The sequence below is a fragment of the Protobothrops mucrosquamatus genome, unplaced genomic scaffold (genome assembly GCF_001527695.2).
Source record: "Protobothrops mucrosquamatus isolate PMUCROS unplaced genomic scaffold, P.Mucros_1.0 scaffold2059, whole genome shotgun sequence".
Classification (NCBI taxonomy): domain Eukaryota; kingdom Metazoa; phylum Chordata; class Lepidosauria; order Squamata; family Viperidae; genus Protobothrops; species Protobothrops mucrosquamatus.
In genome coordinates this window covers 142,587-162,293 of record NW_015388164.1, presented here as the reverse complement: position 1 = coordinate 162,293, position 19,707 = coordinate 142,587, and the positions used below count along the sequence as shown (strand labels likewise).

The 19,707-nt window shown below is 39.6% G+C and overlaps 1 protein-coding gene across 1 annotated transcript in view; it reads right to left on the bottom strand.

The window, feature by feature from the left end:
* The window catches only part of GALNT17 (polypeptide N-acetylgalactosaminyltransferase 17), a gene marked incomplete at both ends in the record, with an annotated part of 169,641 nt that overhangs the window by 53,618 nt on the left and 96,316 nt on the right, over nt 1-19,707 (bottom strand). Inside the window, one exon of the mRNA XM_015823963.1 lies at nt 2,017-2,063. Coding sequence (XP_015679449.1) covers nt 2,017-2,063 — 47 coding nt within the window. The remainder of the gene's footprint in view (nt 1-2,016; nt 2,064-19,707) is intronic.

The window sequence follows — 19,707 nt, the reverse complement described above, 5'->3', positions numbered from 1 at the left end:
AACAAGCGGGACTGACCTAGGGTGAATTTTAAATAGGGAAAAATTTTTAAAGATTTTAATAATGACACAGCCATTAATATATTTGATTTTTAATTGGTTTTATAGGGGAAATGTTTTTTGTGTTGTTTTTTAACATGCTGTGAGCCGCCCTGAGTCCCGTGGGGAGAAGGGCGGCATAGAAGTTAGTGATAAAAAAAAATAAAATAAAAATAAAAAAAAGATCAGGGTTGAATTGTGGGGTCTTTGGTGATCTCCGAGCTTGGTTGTTTTCTTGCAGACTTTTCATTACCAAATTAGGTAACATCATCAGTACATGCATGAAGCTAAGTGATGGTAATATGCTTCCCTAGTCTTCTCTTCACAGGAACAAACATTCATAACTTCTTACGTTCTTCATTACAACATTATGTGGACAGAGAGAGAGAAAGAGAGAGAGAGAAACAATGAATGAATGAATGAATGAATGAATGAATGAATGTCATGATTCAGTTACCCCTATTTCAGTATCACAAGTGCATAGGTTGCCTTTTTCTGTTATACAGGTACTCGACTTACAACCATTCATTTAGTGACTGTTTGAATTTACAAGTGACTTATGACCGTTTTTCACACTTATGACCATTGCAGCATCCCCAAGGTCACATGATCAAAATTTGGACGCTTGGCAACTGGCTCATATTTATGACGGTTGCAGCATCCTGGGGTCATGTGTTCCCCTTTTGTGACCTTCTGACAAGCAAAGTCAATAGGAAAGTCAGATTCACTTAGTAACCATGTTACTAAGTTAACTGCAGTGATTCACTTAACAACTGTGGCAAGAAAGGTCGTAAAATGGGGCAAACCCCACTTAACAACTGTCTTGCATAGCAACTGAAATTTTGGGCTCAATTGTGGTTGTAAGTGGAGGACTATCTTGTATAGCAATAGTACGTATGTGTGTAGGCATGCATGTATGTATATATTTATTATTTTATATGGCTGCCTATTCCATCTAGTGACTCTGGTAGTATGTCAGTCAAAGTACATCAATCCCTCACAACAGAGTGGACAGAAAAAAAAGGAAGAAACAAGAAGCAGTAAAAAAAAAATGAAAACCATGAATGACAGATTGTAAATGGGATCTGGGCAATAACATTAGTTTGGCTGTGTTGGTGGAAGGTCCGGTAAGTATCTCCCTGGAGTAGTCAAACAATAGATTAATCTTATACTGCTAACCTTAGTTAATTTGTTTGTGACTGAGAATGCAGACTGAGTTCATTTGTTCAACTTACGGTTCAACGACTTGACATAACTCGAACAAATCCTGAAAATGAGTTACTCCCATATACTGCTTAAAAGGGGTTGTCTGCATACTGCCACGATATTGCAGTGTATTGCTGTATACTGTCTTCAGGTACGGTACGTGACAAATGAAATAAAAACATTTGAAATGAAACAAATTTCCTAATCTGTTTATTTCTCTTTGAGGTGTGGAAAAGGTCTCACCAGTTGGTCACCAATATATGGGATGGAAGGGAGACTGTAGTTTCTAATCACACCCCTGAATGCTCAACAAAATCTAATTGGGCTTTTCTGATTAGCGGAACACACAAATCTTCTAGAAGACCAAAGTGTACCATAGATTCAGAGTGAAGAAAACAGTGAGCATTTATTATCTTTTACTTATTTGGAGTGATAGCTGATTAATTCCTATGATTTAGACAATGATACTGATTTGATCTCAGGCAGAGCTTGATACTAGCTAATATTTCACACACTATCACTTTCTTTGGAAGGTTTAGGACTGCAGTTTATGTGACTCTTGAGAAGCAATCTGAAAAAAAGACAACCCAATTTTAACGATAAAGTAAATATCCAAACACTAAGAGACGAGACATAATCTTAATATTTTTTTTTAAGGAAAGAAGCCACTTATTTACAAAAAGGATGCTCCAGGAGGAAGAATCAGATTCCAGGTTACAAGCTCTTAAGCTACCTCAGGAAGAAGAATCACTTTGTGGTAATCATCTCACCAACCTTTATTCCAAGTTCTATGTTCTCTCCACCATAAACATCCATNATAGCTGGTGTCCTGAGGAATAAATGGAAGAGAAGTAAGAATTGCTTTGTTATTGTGGTTCGATTACATCTTTCCCGAGAGATAGAGGTCTAGTTGTTCATGGAAAACAATAGCAATAGCAATAGAACATAGACTTATATATTCTTCATAGTGTTTTTACAGCCCTCTCTAAGCAGTTCAGAGTCAGCATATTTTCCTCGACAATCAGGGTCGTTATTTTACCAACCTCAGAAGGATGGAAGGCTGAGTCAACCTTGAGCCAGTCAGGATTGAACTCCTGGCAGTGGGCAGAATTAGCACACTGCATTCTAACCACTGCGCCATCACAATAGAACACCTATTATGATAGAAGTTTAAATGACCAAGAGACAATCTGATGGTTGTGAGCATTGTTGTGCCTGCAGACCCCCTCCTTTGGTGCATAAGAAGCTTCCTGCTAACTTGTTAAATATTCTTCTACTTAAGATTCTTTTAATTAATCTAATTACATTCTTCTAATTAAAAAAAGAAATGGACGATGTACCAGCTCTTAACAGTATCTCTGCTTGTGAGGATGCCTCTGGGGCTGATGGAGATGCCACGAGAACGCTCTGAAAACTTCTCAGAGCTCAGTGCTCTGTTTTGAAAGATTTCCAACCCAAGCATCCAGGAAAAGACAAAATTAAATCTGGATGGGACAATTTATTCCTGAAGGTCTTAAGGAGATGATGAGTTGATCATTTGCTTTCAAATACAACTGTGCTTTGTAACTGGCAGACTCTGTCAAATCAGATATTTTGTGATTAGCTGTGATATGCCTACAAATTCCAAATTTACCCTCCCAGCTCCTCCCCACCCTCCCCCCGCTGCATTCTTTTAATCTACTCTAAGTAATTTATTCTTTTGTTCTATGATATCAAGCTTCCTAAAAGCTAACACTCATGAGCCCCAATTTTGTCCACGGTGTCTTTTGTTGTCAAAAATTATCTTAGACACCGACATGCTAACAATTTACTAGGGCTGGATGAAGCTCTGATTCGCTCAAGTCACCCTTTTGAACTGGACATCCCAATTAATTTGACGCATTGAATGGAACGGCTGAGCCAATGCACTCTCGTGCATGCTCACAGGTGCTTCTTTTAATGCTATCAAGAATATGTGGACTGAATCAAATTACTTGTTTGATTTCTACCCAGCTTTTCGTTCATGAGCACAGAGCAGCATGTACAAGTAATCCTTGACTTACAACAATTCATTTAGTGACCATTCAAAGTTACAAGGGTACTGAAAAAAGTGACTTATGACTGTTTTCCACACTTACGACCATTGCAACATCTCCTTGGCCATGTGATCAATATTCAGATGCTTGGCAACTGACTCATATTTATGATGATTGCATTATCCTGGGGTCATGTGGTCACGTTTTATGACCTTGTGAGAAGCAAAGTCAATAGGAAAGTCAGATTCACTTAACAACCATGTTACTAACTTAACAATTGCAGTGATTCACTTAACGACCGGCCTAAAGGAAGCAACCGATCCAGCCATTGGTTGAACGTTAATCTACCCTTTCCTAATGCAACACCTTCATAAGTCCATCACCCCAACTCTTGAGCTAAAAGAGAGGGATCTGCCCCCAACTCTTTTTCTAAGGCTGAATTTGGACTGGGAAAACAATTTTAGCACTATAGGTAGTCCTTGACTTGCAACCACCCTAACCCTAACCAGAATTTCAGTTACTAAGCAAAGCTTAGTTGTTAAGTGAGTTGTGTCCAATTTTATGACCCTGTTTGCCACAATTAAGCAAATCACTGCAGTTGTTATTATGCATGTTAAATGAATCTGGACTACCCCGTAGACTTTTGTTTGTTGGAAGCCACCTAGGAAGGTTGCAAATGGTGGTCATATGATCCCTGGATATTGCAACCATTGTAAATACATGTCAGTTGCCAAGCATCCAAATTTTGATCATGTGACCATGAGGATGTTGCAACTATTCCACTGTGAGTACTGATTGTAAGTCACTTTTTTCAGTACCATTGTACCTGCAAACAATTACTAAAGGAATTATTATAAGTCGGAGGACTTCCGGTTTGGCGTTTGATGAGACGGGTGGAAGAAGCCGGGGCTCCAGATTCTTAGCCCAATTTCATTCTGCCTGGCGAGTCGGAAAGTTGCCCTGGAGGGGCAACAAAGAAGGAGGGATGCCTCAGGAGTCCGGACCAGATGGTGGTCAGTCCAGACGGACTGAAGAAACCTTCCAAAAGGATGGAGGAAAGGCTGCCTGCTAAGCCCAGACAGCCCAAGTCATCGCCAGCCAGAAGAAAAACAAGAAACCACGGCGCTCTGCTAAACAGCTGATTGTCAACAGCATGCTGAAACTGGGTGAGCCTGTTCTTCTATTCCTTTTCCTTATGGACTTAGAAATGTTGATCCCCTGATTGGGAAGAGCTATGAAGTAAAGACTCCAGAAGGACTAGGGGAGAAGAGAGTTAAAAGTGATGAGCAACTACAGGAGGGGGTAGGATTTTAAGGAAGACAAAAGAACTCTTAAAAATTGAATTCAGATTGACTCAAAGAAAGACTGTTTAACCTACAGGATGTGAAAAAAAATTCACAAAGCTGATTGCAAAAGGCATAAATTGCAGATGGTTAATGCCAGAAGGGATTTTAATCAACTGAAATAATACAAGATATCGATTGGATTCAGTTTGGAAAGCAAAAGATTTTGATGAAAGAAATTGAGCATTCTTAGATGAAGGAGTGCAACATCGACAAGAGGAGAGAAAAGATCAGAAACAAACAGAAGAAGCAACTGAAGAAATAATTATACAAACAGTAGAACAGAAAGAGAAATTTGATCAAGAGAGTGAAGGAACTGCCAGAGAACAGAGGACTACAAGATCAACTAGACCTAAATATAAATAATTGAAAGGAGAAAGAAAATGGATTTTTCAGTGAATATAAATGGACTAAACTCCCCATCAAAAAGAAACAATTTTTTTTAGAAAACTACAGAAATTAAATATAGATATAATTTGTTTGCAAGAGACACATATAAAAAGACAATATTACAAGTTGTTGGAATACCCTAAAATTGGGAAACTTTACCATGCATCAGCACAACAGAAAAAAAGAGGTGTTGCCGTATATATTAAAGAGACAATAGATTCTAAAGTGATTTATTCAGATGAAGAAGGAAGAACTGTGATATAAAAAATGCACTATTAACAACATGGGAAAAAATAAAATGCAAAATATATTTGAAAATGCCAGGGTAGTTGTCAACAATGGAAGCATTTATACACCCAAATTTAGTGAACTTTAAAAAAAATCTGGACATATAGAGATATTCTAAACTCTGAAGGGAATTTAAAATCTAAACAAGAAATGGAAAATTAGGGTATCAATTTATCATGGTGAGCACATTTACAAATACAAGTTAGATATGATAAAGATGTTAAACTGTATGGATTTTATAAGGAACAAACTGTGTTTGATAAGACATTATTAACTTCTGATGAGAAACTAATTAAGCAAATGTATAATTTTCTATTAACTTTGAAAATGGAAAGCGAACAAGTTAAAGAAACAATGATAAGATGGGTGAAAATTTTTGGATACAATATAGAATTAGAAAAATGGCAAAATTTATGGGAAAGAAATTACAAATTGACAATGCCAACTTCCTACAAATAAATTTATATAAAATGTTTTATAGATGGCACTTGCCACTAGCAAGACTAGCAAAAATGTTTAAAAACATGTCAGATAGATGTTGGAATTGTAAAGATAAGTCAGGCACTTATTATCATGTTTGGTGGACATGTGACAAAGTAAAGAGTTATTGGAAAAAGATACATGCTTGGCTAGAAAAGATGTTGGGAGAACATGTAGATTTTAAACCTGAACTTTTTGTATTAGGTATAATGCCAGAAAAGACTGATAAACAAAGCATATATTTGATTTTGCATGGTACAACAGTAGCAAGCATTATATTTGCGCAATATTGGAAAAAATGAAGGAACACCATCAGATGAAGAAATAATTAAAAAAATACTAGAATGCGCAGAGATGGATAGACTGACTATGAGACTAAAAGAAAAAGAAGAAACAGGATATTACCAAACTTGGGACTTATTTTATCGATGGCTAAAGGAAAGAATAAAGGATTAGGAATTAAATATGTATTAGCGAATATAAACTCAGACAGCACATTTGTTGAAAAATTATTACTGAATGTATGGGGGGAAAAACCAATAAAAACTTTAAAAATAAAATAAAATAAAGGAATTATTATAAGTCAAGGACTGCTTGTACTTGGAATGGAAAAACAGAGTTTGCAACTGGCTGTATAGTAACATCATGCACCAATGTCTGGAACTGGGAAGCGATTCATCAACATCAGATCAGATAGAGATTTAAGGATTGTAAATAGTTTACAAGCATGTTCACGGTCAGTTGCCCTGCAGCAAATCACATTTGTCCCAGCAACTGAATAGGTCAAAGAAAGGCTAAGATGACAGGGAAAAGAATGTGTGATACTTGCTACTAGCAAAGGATAAAAGAATAAGCTTTACAGTTCTTTCTTGGAAGACCCATTGTTTTTTGAGATGTTGAGACTTTGGAAAAAGTGTAGAGAAAAGCAACTAAGATGATAAAAGGCCTGGAGAACAAACCATAGGAAGAATGGTTGCAGGAACTGGGTATGGCTAGTCTACAGAAAAGAAGGACTAGAGGTGACATGATAGCAGTATTCCAGTATCTGAGGGGCTGCCACAAAGAAGAGGGAGTCAACTTATTTTCCAAAGACCTAGAAGGCAAGACAAGAAACAATGGATAGAAACTAATCAAGGAGAGAAGCAACCTGGAATTAAGGAGAAACTTTCTAACAGTGAGAACAATTAACCAGCGGAACAGCTTGCCTTCAGAAGTTGTGGGTGCTTCATCACTGGAGGTTTTTAAAAAGAGAGTGTCTGAAATGGCATAAGGTCTCCTTCTTGACCAGGTGATTGGACTAGAAGACCTTCAAGATCCCTTCCAGCTCTATTCTGATTGATTGATTGTGAATTCATCTGAAGATGAATTCTTCAGGCTGAATTCAGCCAATTGAACTATGGACAGGAGGGATGTCAGTTAATATGATGCAGGTTTGTTTCAGATTTTGAAATCAATCAAGTGTCATTGTTGCTAAATCTCAGTGTCTTGTGTTGCTCATTGCATAATAGGCTACCTTTCATGAGACCAGTAGCTCCCCTAAATATCAGCAAGAACTCACCTGAAAGTAAAGGAAGAGTCGTCTCCTTGGAGCGGAATTCCCATCTAAGTGTCTACAGTCCTTCTTTTCACTGAAGTACAAACTGCTGATAAACTACTTAGGTATATACAGTATACTGATAAATCTCTCTTTGAAAACCAGTAACTGTGTTAATTCAGGTAAGTTCTTTACCATCTTCGGATTTTAAGGAAGAACCAGCTGATCAGGAATTTATGTTGAACATGGTTACTGTAATGCTATCTGAGAAAGACCTTGGCAGACAGGGCAAAGAGATGCTGCCTAGAACTAAGGAGACCTAGATCAACCTACAACTACGGAGAAATTCCCTGACAGAACAATTAATCAATAGAATGACTTGCCTTTAGAAGTTGTGGGTGCTCCAACACTGGAGGTTTTTAAGAAGACTTTGGACAACCATTTGTGTGAAATGGTATTGGGTTTCCTGTCTGAGCAGGGGCTTGGACTAGAAGACCCTCCAAGATCCCTTTCAATTCTGTTATTCTGCCCAGAGGGAATGTCAGATAAGAGAGAGCAGAGCCTAGAGCTGGATAATGACCAGAGCAAGTGGATCAGAAGAGACCCTTCCTAGTTTCTCAAGCTGTATAGGAGACTGTGAGGGAGAAAAATCTTTCATACTTGCAAGATTCTGTTGATGTAGCTTTACAATAATGTAGAATTAGCTTATCTGGTAGGGTTTCCTATCTGGTTTACTTGGTAAGATTGACATCTATCTTGGTGTTTTCAAGGTCTTTTTCAGATACCATTGTAGTTACTTAAGATTCTGGAGTTTTTGGATAACCTTGCTTTTCCCCTTCTGCTGCATCCGGATTATATTACCTGTCTTTCTCTCCTTGCTGCCTTTGGTTACTATACAAAATCAGTTACTATACTTGATTTTTAAAAGTAAACTAAGATAATCAATAAGCTGCAACCTGGGTTTCTGGACAGGTTCTACAAATTTAGCTCGATGTATAATTGTATACAGGTAGTCCTTGACTTACAACCACAATTGAACGTCAATTTTTTGTTGTTAAGTATGACATTTGTCAAGTGAATTTTGCCCCATTTTACAACCTTTCCTGCCACAGTAGTTAAGTGAATCACTGCAGTTGTCAAATTAGTGACACGGTTGTTAAGTGAATCTGGCTTCCACACTGACTTTGCTTGTCAGATGTTCGCAAAAGGTAACGGCAACTGTCATAAATATGAGTCAGTTGCGAAGTGTCTGAATTTTGATCACGTGACCATGGGGCTGCTGCAATGGTCGTGTGAAAAATGGTCATAACTCACTTTTTCCAGTGCCGTTGTAACTCATTTCCCAAACTCCGCCGTGTGCTATTTAAGAATTCTATTTCACTGTTTATAAGTTGTAATGTCTAACAAATATTTAGCTGAAGCAATTCATCTCAGAGAGATAATAATGTTTAAAACGCCTGTTTTTTTTAACAGCTCCATTATTTGTGATTGCAAGGAAAAAGTGAGATAAAAGGGGAAACATACTTGGTTTTGGTTTAATATAGCTTCATTGAAAACGTTAAACACAAGAATGGGTCTAACCAAAACTAAAAGAAAATGAAAAATAATAGCAATAGCAATACCATTTAAGTTTATATAGCACCACGTAGCGCTTATTTTCACAGTATATGGTTGAATGATGTAACACATTGGGTCCCTTCTACTAGTATCTGCAGAACCACAGAAGAAGTGCCTCCACATGGCTATCTCCAAGTTCATACATAATAAAAACCATTGCAGCATTTCTTGCTATAAAATTCCTGAATAATCTCTCTCTCTCTCTCTCTCTCTCTCTCTCTCTCTCTCTCTCTCTCTCTCTCTCTCTCTCTCTCTCTCTCTCTCTCTCTCTCTCTCTCTCTCTGTGTGTGTGTGTGTGTGTGTGTGTGTGTGTGTGTGTGAGAGAGAGAGAGAGAGAGAGAGAGAGTAGCTGATGAAAGAAATCACCTTCGCCCTTTACACTGAATGGAGAAAAATTAGCTGTAAGAACCATTGAGATACCATTGGCACGTCCAATACGGTTCTTGGCCATATCATGTTAGCAGTTAATCATATTGTGAGAGTCTTCCAGTATTTGAGCGGCTGTCACAGAAAAGGAAGGGTCAACCTATTCTCCTGAAAGCAGGACAAGAAGCATTGGATGGAAACTAATCAAGGAGAGAAGCAATCTAGAACTAAGGAGAAACTTCCTGATAGTTAGAACAATTAATCGATGGAAGGACTTGCCTTTAGAAGTTGTGGATGCTCCATCTCTGAAGGTTTTCGAGAAGGGATTGGACAACAATTGGTATAAGGTCTTCTGCCTGAGCAGGCAGTTGGACTAGCACTAGCACTTAGACTTATACACAGTGTTTTACCGCCCTAAGTGGTTTACAGAGTCAGTGTATTGCCCCCAACAATCCAGATCCTCATTTTACTGACCTCGGAAGGATGGAAGGATGGAAGGCTGAGTCAACCTTGAGCTGGTGAGACTCGAACTGCTGACAGCCAGCAATCAGCAAAAGTAGCCTGCAGTACTGCATTCTTACCATTGCGCCACCAGGTTCTTCCAACCCTATAGTTTTATGTTCTATGTTTCATTAGTATAGCTTTGGGGCACTAAAGGTTTATCAACTCTGAGCTAAAGAGAGGCTCTGCAAACTTTCTTCTAAATGGTAGAAAGTCCAGATCAACACAAATGAACCCACCAGTGTAAAATATTGGGCACCTTCCTCCATTTCTCATTAACAGAATAACAGAGTTGGAGGGGACCATTGAGGTCTTCTAGTCCAACTTTCTGCTCAAGCAGGAAACCCTGTACCATTTCAGACAACTGTTTGTCCAGTCTCTTCTTAAAAAACCTCCAGTGTTGGAGGACACACAACTTCTGGAGGCAAGTCATTCCACCTGTTTATTATTCGCACTATCAGGAAATTTATCCTTAGTTCCACGTTTCTTCTCTCTTGATTAGTTTCCATCCTTCTTGTCCTGCCTTCAGGTGCTTTGGAAAATAGGTTGACCCCTCTTCTTTGTGGCAGATTAGATTAGACCAGGGCTTTTCAACCAGTGGTACGGGTACCACCTGTGGTACATTGGCACCTGGCAGGTGGTACGTGACCATCCTAGAAAAGTGGTAGTGGGGGAGCTCCAGGAATGAGAACCGGTGGCAGCACCGCACAAGTCTGAGTGAGAGATGGCTGGAGCTGCAGGGATGTCAGGGCTCAGCGGAAGCGCCAGGATCAGCACTTCTTTGGGGCTGTCAGGGCTCAGTGGAAGTGCCAGGATCAGCACCAGGCTCCAGCTGGAGCTCGGCGCTGATCCTGGTGCTTCAGCTGAGCCCAGAAGAAGCGCCGATCAGCTGGAATGTTGCAGCATGTCCAGGGTCTTGTGATTTACATTCAGATGCTTGGCAACTGATTCATATTTATGACGGTCACAGTGTCCCAGGGTCATGTGAAGTAACCAAAACCTGCTGCAACCACCCAGCAGACGGGGGGAATAAAAACCAAACACCCCCCATCCCACCCCCGCTGCCAATCCTCAACAGAAATGCTCACAACAATGAAAACCTCAGACAGGAGGAAGAGCGCTGCCGGGTGGGCAGGCAGGTGTCTTGCTCAGCTGTGGCTTGGCGGGGGCACTTTTTTCAATGCCATTGTAACTTCGAAGAGTCACTAAGCGAACTGTTGTAAGTCGAGGACTACCTGTACTTTATCACTTTTTTCCTTTTGGAGGGGTCATCAAATTTTTGACACCTTGCTAGGTGACTGGTGGTACTCGGCTGTTGCCATATCCTAAAAGTGGTACAATGGGTGAAAAGGTTGAAAAGCCCTGGATTAGACCATGCACAAAATGGTCTGAGCCAGACTCAAAGCAGAAATGTATTTTAAACAGAAGAGAGTTTGGGGGTAGGCAGGGGAGAAGAGCTAAGTTTTATTATCATTTTCATTGTCCTTGATTCAAAGTCTCACCCATCTCAAGGAAGGGGGGCGATTAAAAGGAAAGAAATTCTATTAAGACTTTGATGCTTAATACCACATCTCTCCCCCCCTACACACACACATTTGCAAAAACACACTGGATGTATAAATCCTTGTTGTTGTGCTCCGATAACCTAGCTTAATTGTCTGTTTCAAATGGGCTTTCTTTTCTTACTCCCACCAACAGTTTGGGTATCTGAGAAACTAATTAAAAATGGGAGAGATTGCATAAAAAGAGCCCGTTAGATTAAGTGTCTCTTCCATCCTCAATTCTGCAGGAGTTTAACAAGCCTTAAGAGCTTAAAAAAGAAAAAAAAAGCAGAGGATGAAACAGAAGCCTTTCAAGTTGATGCTTACTGCTGAAATTATTTTTTCTAGATGAAAAAGCTTTCAACCTCTTCAGATCCTCAGCTTGTTTATAAAGCTATGTTTGAATATTGCTCTTTCAGAGGTCAGGATGCATTTGACCATGTCTTTTCTAATGTTCAGTTCTGGCACAAGACAAGATCAAGAAGATCGACCACTTTCCAAGAAAAACATAAAAACATCCTTATTGGTCTCATGCTGAAAATTTAGATCAAGGGTGAGAAATTTATAACTTCTGGGTTGCAAGCAGCCCTTGTTTTAAGGTTCGAAATTCCTCAGCCTTAGGTCTATATGCAACATTTTGGATTCAATGTCAAAAAAGTGTTTTAGATCATACAGGTAGTCCTTGATGTATGACCACAACTGAGTCCAAAATTTATACTACTAAGCGAGACAGTTGTTAAAACAGTGGTTCTCAACCTGTGGGTCAGGAGCCCATTTGGGGTCGATTGACCATTTCACGGGGGTCGCCAAGCAAGGCTGTCCACCATTTTTTTTGTCCATTTTTCCCCCTTTTCCGGCGGGTGCCTTACCTCCCTTGGGCTGGGCCAGCTGGTGGTCGGCCTGCTCCATCTCTGCCGCTTGCCAGCTACGCCTCGGCTGGCGCAGGGGGCAGAACCACGCATGCGCGGCGCTCCCGGGCAGGGAAAGTCCTCGACTTACAACTGGTTGGGTAGTCCTCGACTTACGACCAGTTTAGTCCTCGACGTACGACCGGTTTAGTCCTCGACTTATGACTGGTTGGGGTCGTGGCATTAAAAAGGTTGAGAACCACTGTGTTAAAATGAATTTGCCCCCATTTTACAACGTTTTTTGCCACAATTGTTAAGTGAATCACTGTAGTTGTTAAGTTAGTAAAACGGCTGTTAAGTGAATCTGGCTTCCCTATTGACTTTGATTGCCAGAAGGTTGCAAAAGGTGATCACATGACCCCAGGACACTGCAACCGTCATAAATTTGCCATGTTTCTGAATTTTGATCACGTGACCATGAAGATGCTGCAACAGTTGTAAGTGTGAAAAATGATCATAAGTCATTTTTTTTCAGTGCCGTTGTAATTTAAAAGGTCACTAAATGACCTGTGGTAAGTTAAGGACTACCTGCTTTGAGGTGTTCGCATCATCCTTGTACACAGCTCTATAAAACAGAGGTCTTTTTTTTTCCCTGGGATTTTGCAGCTGCAGCGCCATTCTAGGAAAAGAAGGATTGCAGAGATTTGTCCCGTGCATGTCCTTGTACATGCCAAAGAATTGTGTAGCCTTTGAATCTGACACTCTGCCCAACCCACTTCTGCATATTGGGGGCTCAAATCTCTGCAAAAAAACAATCTATCCTGTTCTTTATGAAGGGAGGAGAGAAGGAAGGAATAAAGGAAGCTCACAAATCAGCAGAGAAAAAGAGGATGTTAGAAGAATCAGGAGCGCTTTTGGCTCTCCCCCTTTTTTTTTTTTTACTTAAGCCCAGCCTTCCACTGCCATATAGCTCCTTATGGATAGCTGCAGAGAAATACAATTCTCAACAGAAAATTAAAAAAAGAAAGTTGCCCATTGGTGGCCTAGAATAATTCAAAACAGGCTCAGAGGCCCAATTTTTTATTATGGTTCGTAGTGCAATAAAACATGTTTCAGATCAAAATCTTTTTACTTTCTTACTTCCACTTAACATCCATGATGCTATAACCCTTTGTAAGGATACAATTGCTCAGGAAGAAGAGGAACCAGCATGGAGACACAAAATAGGTTTTTGGGGGTTGATTGCATGAGGCAATAGTCATCACGTGAAGTGTTAGTACCACTTTATAATGCTTTGGTAAGACCATACTTGGAATATTACATCCAGTTTTGGTCACCACAATGTAAAAAAGATGTTGAGACTCTAGAAAGAGTGCAGAGAAGAGCAACAAAGATGATCAGGGAACTGAAGGCTAAAACATATAAAGAACGGTTGCAGGAAGTGGGTATGTCTAGTTTAATGAAAAGAAGGATTAGAGAGTGACATAACAGCAGTATTACAATAGTAAAGGGACTGCCGCAAAAAAGAGGAGGTCAACCTATTTTCCAAAGCACCTGCAGTCAGGACAAGAAGCAATGGATGGAAACTAATCAAGGAGAGATTCAACCTAGAACTAAGGAGGAATTTCCTCACAGAACAATTAATCAGTGGAAACACTTGCATCTGGAAGTTGTAGGTGCTCCAACACTGGAAATTTTAAAGAGATTGGACAACCATTTGTCTGAAATGGTATAATGTTTCCTGCTTGAGCAGGAGGTTGGACTAGAAGACCTCAAAGGTCCTTTCCATCTCTGTTATTCAGTTATTCTGATCATTAAAGTTCTAAAGGTCTGCCTGATTCCTTAGAGTAGTGTTTTTCAACCTCAGCAACTTTAAAAGATATAAGATAATATAACCTTTATTGTCATTTTTTTACTGTGGGCACAACGGCACACATCAAAAATGAAATCTAGTTGCCCGCTCTCAAAGTGAAACACATACATGACACACACCTAAAGATACTATGAACAACATATGTATAGACCACACCCCTACATATATGTAGCAAATAAATATTAAATACTGTCCATCTTGAATATATAAGGGAAGGAGAAAGCTTGCGAGTTCACAAGGTTAATGCTGTATGGAATGAAACTATGACTGAATCTGGATGTTCTGCTACGGATACCACGAAGCCTCCTCCCAGAAGGTAACAAGGAAAACAGGTCGTGAAGAGGATGTGTAGTGTCCCAGATAATCTTACGGACCCTGCTCAAGCAGCGCTTCTGTGCTATGTCCTGGATGGGAGGGAAGAAACAGCCAATGATCTTTTCAGCCATCCTCACCACTCTCTGCACCGCCTTCCTGTCTGAAGCAGTGATGCCTCCAAACCAGACTGTGATGCTGTATGACAGGATGTTCTCAATTGTCCCCCTGTAGAAATTGGTCAGGACAGGGGAAAGAAGATGTGCTTTTCTCATGCGATGCAGAAAATGCAAGCGCTGCTGTGCCCGCTTCGCAAGCTTCTCACTGTTGAGCATCCAAATCAGCCTACTCGTTAGCTGCACACCCAGGAATTTGATGCTGGTAACCATCTCCACAGGTGAATCATTAATGCACAGAGAAGTATGGCTGTGCCTGCCTTTTCTGAAATCAACAATGATCTCTTTGGTTTTGCCAGTATTTAAAACTAGGCTGTTTCCTTACCCCAGTTCACCAGCCCCTCAACCTCCTTGCGGTAAGCTTCCACCTTGTCATCTTGAATAAGGCCTACTACTGTTGTATCATCTGCGAACTTCACAATATGGTTGGTGGCAAACCTAGCACAACAGTCATGGGTCAACAGGGTGAACAGCAGCAAATTCTCAGAATTCCCCAACCAGCACTAGCTGGGCAATTCTGGGAGCTGACATCCAAACATTTTAAAGTTGTTGAGGCTAGAAAACACCATCCTGCAAGACTCACCTTCCTGAAGAAGATCCCACCATCTGGTCCACAGGAGATGTCCTTCTTCTGGATCTCTCCCAAGTTATGAAATGCTATACTGGGAGGGGCAAATGTTGAGGCCCCTCTCTGCCAGCATATGGGGAAATGGCAAAAACACTGGCTTTTCACTAAACTTACCATAGTGAAGCTGATTTTAATTGTCCTTATATGATGCTATCAGGCAGTTTGTTTTATTGTTTCAAGCCAGCTTGACATCCAAAGATGGGGTGTCAACTTAAGAACAACCACAAGACATTCTACCTTTTCCACTTCTTTTTTCCCACCGTAATCTCTTGTTTTTCACTTATAGTATTTGTACTTCTCATAGTGTATAATATTCAGTCTGGCAGTTCACAGCTAGCCTAGATAATATGTTGGAAAACCGGGGGATATTTTCCTTTCTAAATTATCTCTTCTTTGATCTCAGCATTCAGTTGCTTGACAAGGCAGGGAACATATGCCTCCTATCATATGAGAGATGTTTGATTCTGTGTCTTTTTTCTCTCTCTCTACACACACAAACACAGACCCACTGAGCTACTTATCTCTGCCTGCAGCTCAGTTGTGGGGGACAAAGAGAGAAGAAAAGGGACACACTCAGCGGATTCAGCCAGTTTGCACTAATTTGGCAGAACCGGTAGCTAATTTTTTGTTGCCCAGGCCCAAAATGGACTTCTGGAAGCGGCATCCACACAGAGAATTGGTTTTTCACATATTTGAATGGACACTGGACGCACGTAACCTTCTCCAGCTTTGCGCCCAGTTGGAAAACAGCAATTAATTATATTTTGAACATTTGGAGACATATGAGTTTAATAAAAGCCAGCGGGGAGGGCAGAAGAGAGAAAATGTATCTGGTGCAGAGATCAATGACTCTTCCTTTCGTAACTCATATTAGGGGAAAAGTGCCCTTTGTTACTAATTGCAGAATGGGCATTCAGAGCTTTGACACAAAAGTCCACATCTTCCATTTGAAAGCCAAGATCGCTCTCCAGATGTTTTGGACTACCAATCCCACCACCCCTTGCCATTGGGGTTGGAGTCTATACAAAAGATTTGCAGTGGCCCCCCTGAGCTCATCCTCCCATTACATCATTTATAATTAAACTCTGCCTTTGCTTTTTCTGAAATTTTCCATCCAAATGCAAAAGTGAACTCCAAATGTCCAGTTCTATTTCAATTCTTTACTTGAAAGAAGCCTTCCAGGGATGCTGATCACAGGGCTGAGCTGCCTCTTCTACCTGATTCAGATTTAATGCTCTCCTCTCAGAGTGATTAAGATCATTCTCTCCTTGCTCACCTTCCCATATTTATCTTCTCAACAAATCTATAATACGGTGTAGCACAGTGTCATTTTATTACCGAAGTTTATGGATGAATAGGGATTTGAACCCATATATTTGCATGATCAATTCAGCAATCGCTACGCTACTCTGCCCACAAAACATGCAAAGTATTTTGACCTTTGCACAGGAATACAGTAGTCTTTGGACTTATGAAAGATCCTCACACTTATGACCGTCACAACATCCCCATGGTCACACGATCAAAATTCAGGTGCTTGACAACCAGCATGTATGTATGATAGTTGCAGCATCTTGGGATCATGTAATTGCCATTTGCAATCTTTCCAGCCAACTTCCCACAAGCAAAGTCAAAAGGGGAAGCTGGATTTGTTTAATGACTGTGAGATTCACTTAACAACTGCAGTGATTCGTTTATCAACCACGGCAAAAAAGTTCATAAGATTGGATGCAACTCATTTAACAGTTGCCCTGCTTAGCAATAGAAATTTTGCACTCGAATGTGATCGCAAGTCAAGGACTATCTGTATGTTTATTGATTACTACCTGTATTTATTTAGGATTTCATCCATTCCTCCATCCATCCAACCGTACCTCTTTCCTTCAAACCATTGACTCCAGCTTGCTCTTCAGCTATCTTTCAATTCCCAACTGACAATCAACATATCCTGGCCATTCTTGCATTAGTTTTTGTACCTACTGGCCAACAAGAGGCAGTGTATGACTGGTTTTGTTCTGAATTGATCCCGTGAAAAATTAATAACCATTATGTTTAGTACTAGATTTTATATACAACTTTCCTTCCTGGGAACTGAATTTTCCAATCATGGTAACTATGTTGCATATTGTATGACATTATGTTTTATGGGCTATAGCAGCCTCATCATCAACAAATGTGTAGGGACAGCGATACGAACAAAGCATCTCTTTCTTTAAGTTCTCAGACCTGAGAGACAAGTTGTGATATGTCATCCCCTCATGCCTCCTACTATTGGTTAACAAATGTCAAAAAAGTTTCAGGAATATATTCGTTTAACTACCACTCCTTTAGCAACTGTTCAACATTATAACAATGCTGAACAAGTGGTTCTTATGACCTTTCCTTGTATTTAAGTTGGTTGCAGTGTCCTCACACTCATGTGATCCCCATTTGTGATTTTTTTTTCAGGCTTCCTATAAGCCAAGATTGTATTGTTGTATTGGCTGCTCTTAAAAGCAACAAAATTTTGGTTCTGTAGGCATTCTTAGGTTTGTACCCATCCATTCAGGGTCAAAATTGAAAGCTACTCTAGGCAAAAGGAAGAAAGAAAGATTTGATCTTTGGCCTACTCATCAACTAATCACCCATATTCAGAGTGTGGAAAGTTGAACTAAGCTCCCAAAATTGTCTTGATAACAATGATACAAAAGCACAACACTGCAACATCAAGCCTCAGGGCCAAATGCAAAGACTAGAGAGCGGCAAGATAAGAAAATGTTGACTGGAGGAATTCTGAGAGTTGAAATCTGCATGGATTAAAGTTGCTGAGATTGAGAAACACTGCTATCTAATCCCACAAAACTCTGCTCAGATATTATTAGAGAGGGGAGACATCCAGTGATCTAGATTAGGACATGTGTAGAGGTCCATGTGATCCCTTTCAGGAACAGCTTCAACCAAATGTCCCAAAGGTGCTTTTGTTTCTCACCCAAGAAGCCTCTTCAGTTCTGTTACTGAATTGAAGTTACCGAAGAAGCTTTTTGGATGAGAAGTGAAATGTTTTAAAGGAAAAAACCCAAGAAACTTCAGTTGCCTTTTGAAAAGCACCTTTGGGACAACCATGACCTGGATGATTGAGAATCTCCATAGATCTTCAACCAAATGCATCATTTTCTAGGATTGTGGAAATCATTTTTTACATTATTTTGTTTTACTGTCTTCAAGCCATTCTTGATTCCTGATGACCATCTGGACAAGTCCCTGCATTGGTGGGGGGAAGATTTTCAGAAAGGTTGGCTTCCTTCCTAGGATTGAGAGTAAGACCCATGTACCTGAGGTGGCTTCATGCTCCAAGGCAGGATGGAACTTGTGGTCTTCCAGTTTTTACCCTGGTATATAACCACTATACCTAACTGGCTCCATTCATCTGAATAAATCTTGCTAAAGAAAACTATGGAACAACCTGCCTCCAGAAGTTGTGAATGCTCCAACACTGGAAATTTTTAAGAAGAGACTGGACAACGATTTGTCTGAAATGGTAAAGGGTTTCCTGCCTGAGCAGGGGGTTGGACTGGAAGATCTCCAAGATCTCTTCCAACTCTATTATTATTATTATTATTATTATTATTATTATTATTATTATTATTATTATTATTATTATTATTATTATTATTATTATTATTATTATTATTATTATTATTATTATTATTATTATTATTATTATTATTATTATTATTACCCACTCAATGCAAGGCCTAACAAATGTTGGAGGGGCAGAAAGAGAGGGGTAGATGGGTTGGGAGGGACAGAGACAGGTCACGCCGTGAAACACCTGCTTTATTATTATTATTATTATCATCATCATCATCATCATCATCATCATCATCATCTCCTTCTTGGAAAATAATTACTTTTGATTTTAGGTAGTTACCAACAACCTGACCATGAGATAACATCACTATTTGTATGTGGGTGTTTATACATACATATACATATACAATCTAATAATCAAACTTTCCCATCTACAATGCAGTTTCACCATTAGAACACACCTCAAAATTAGCATAATTAGAAAAATGTGCACACATAAGTAGGTAAATTGTATGCTAGTGGGAGATAGTTTGGAATAGTAGTTAGAAGCGCTGGGCTTAAAAAAATATAGAATTGGTTATTATATATAGTCTCTGGAACATTTATTAGTCTGAGAACCAATTCTGCATCTCTCTCTCTCCTTCCAACTTAGCAAAGGGATATGAGCTCTGCAAGATAGAGTCACCTTTGATGTATCCTCTATAGGACATCATCATCCCCCCAAACATTAATTTTGTTCCTGAAATGTCACCCACATTTCAAATTGTGTCATCAGTAGATCTCAATTTTTGCTGTTATTTAAGAGAAAGACATGAAAGTTTCATACCTGGAATATTGCAATCAATTTTGGTCACCATATTACAAAAAAGATGTTCAAACTTTGGAAAAAGTTCAGAGAAGAGCAACTAAGATGATCGAAGGGCTAGAGACTAAAACATACGAGAACGGCTGCAGGACTTGGTTTTGGCTAGTCTAAAAAAAAA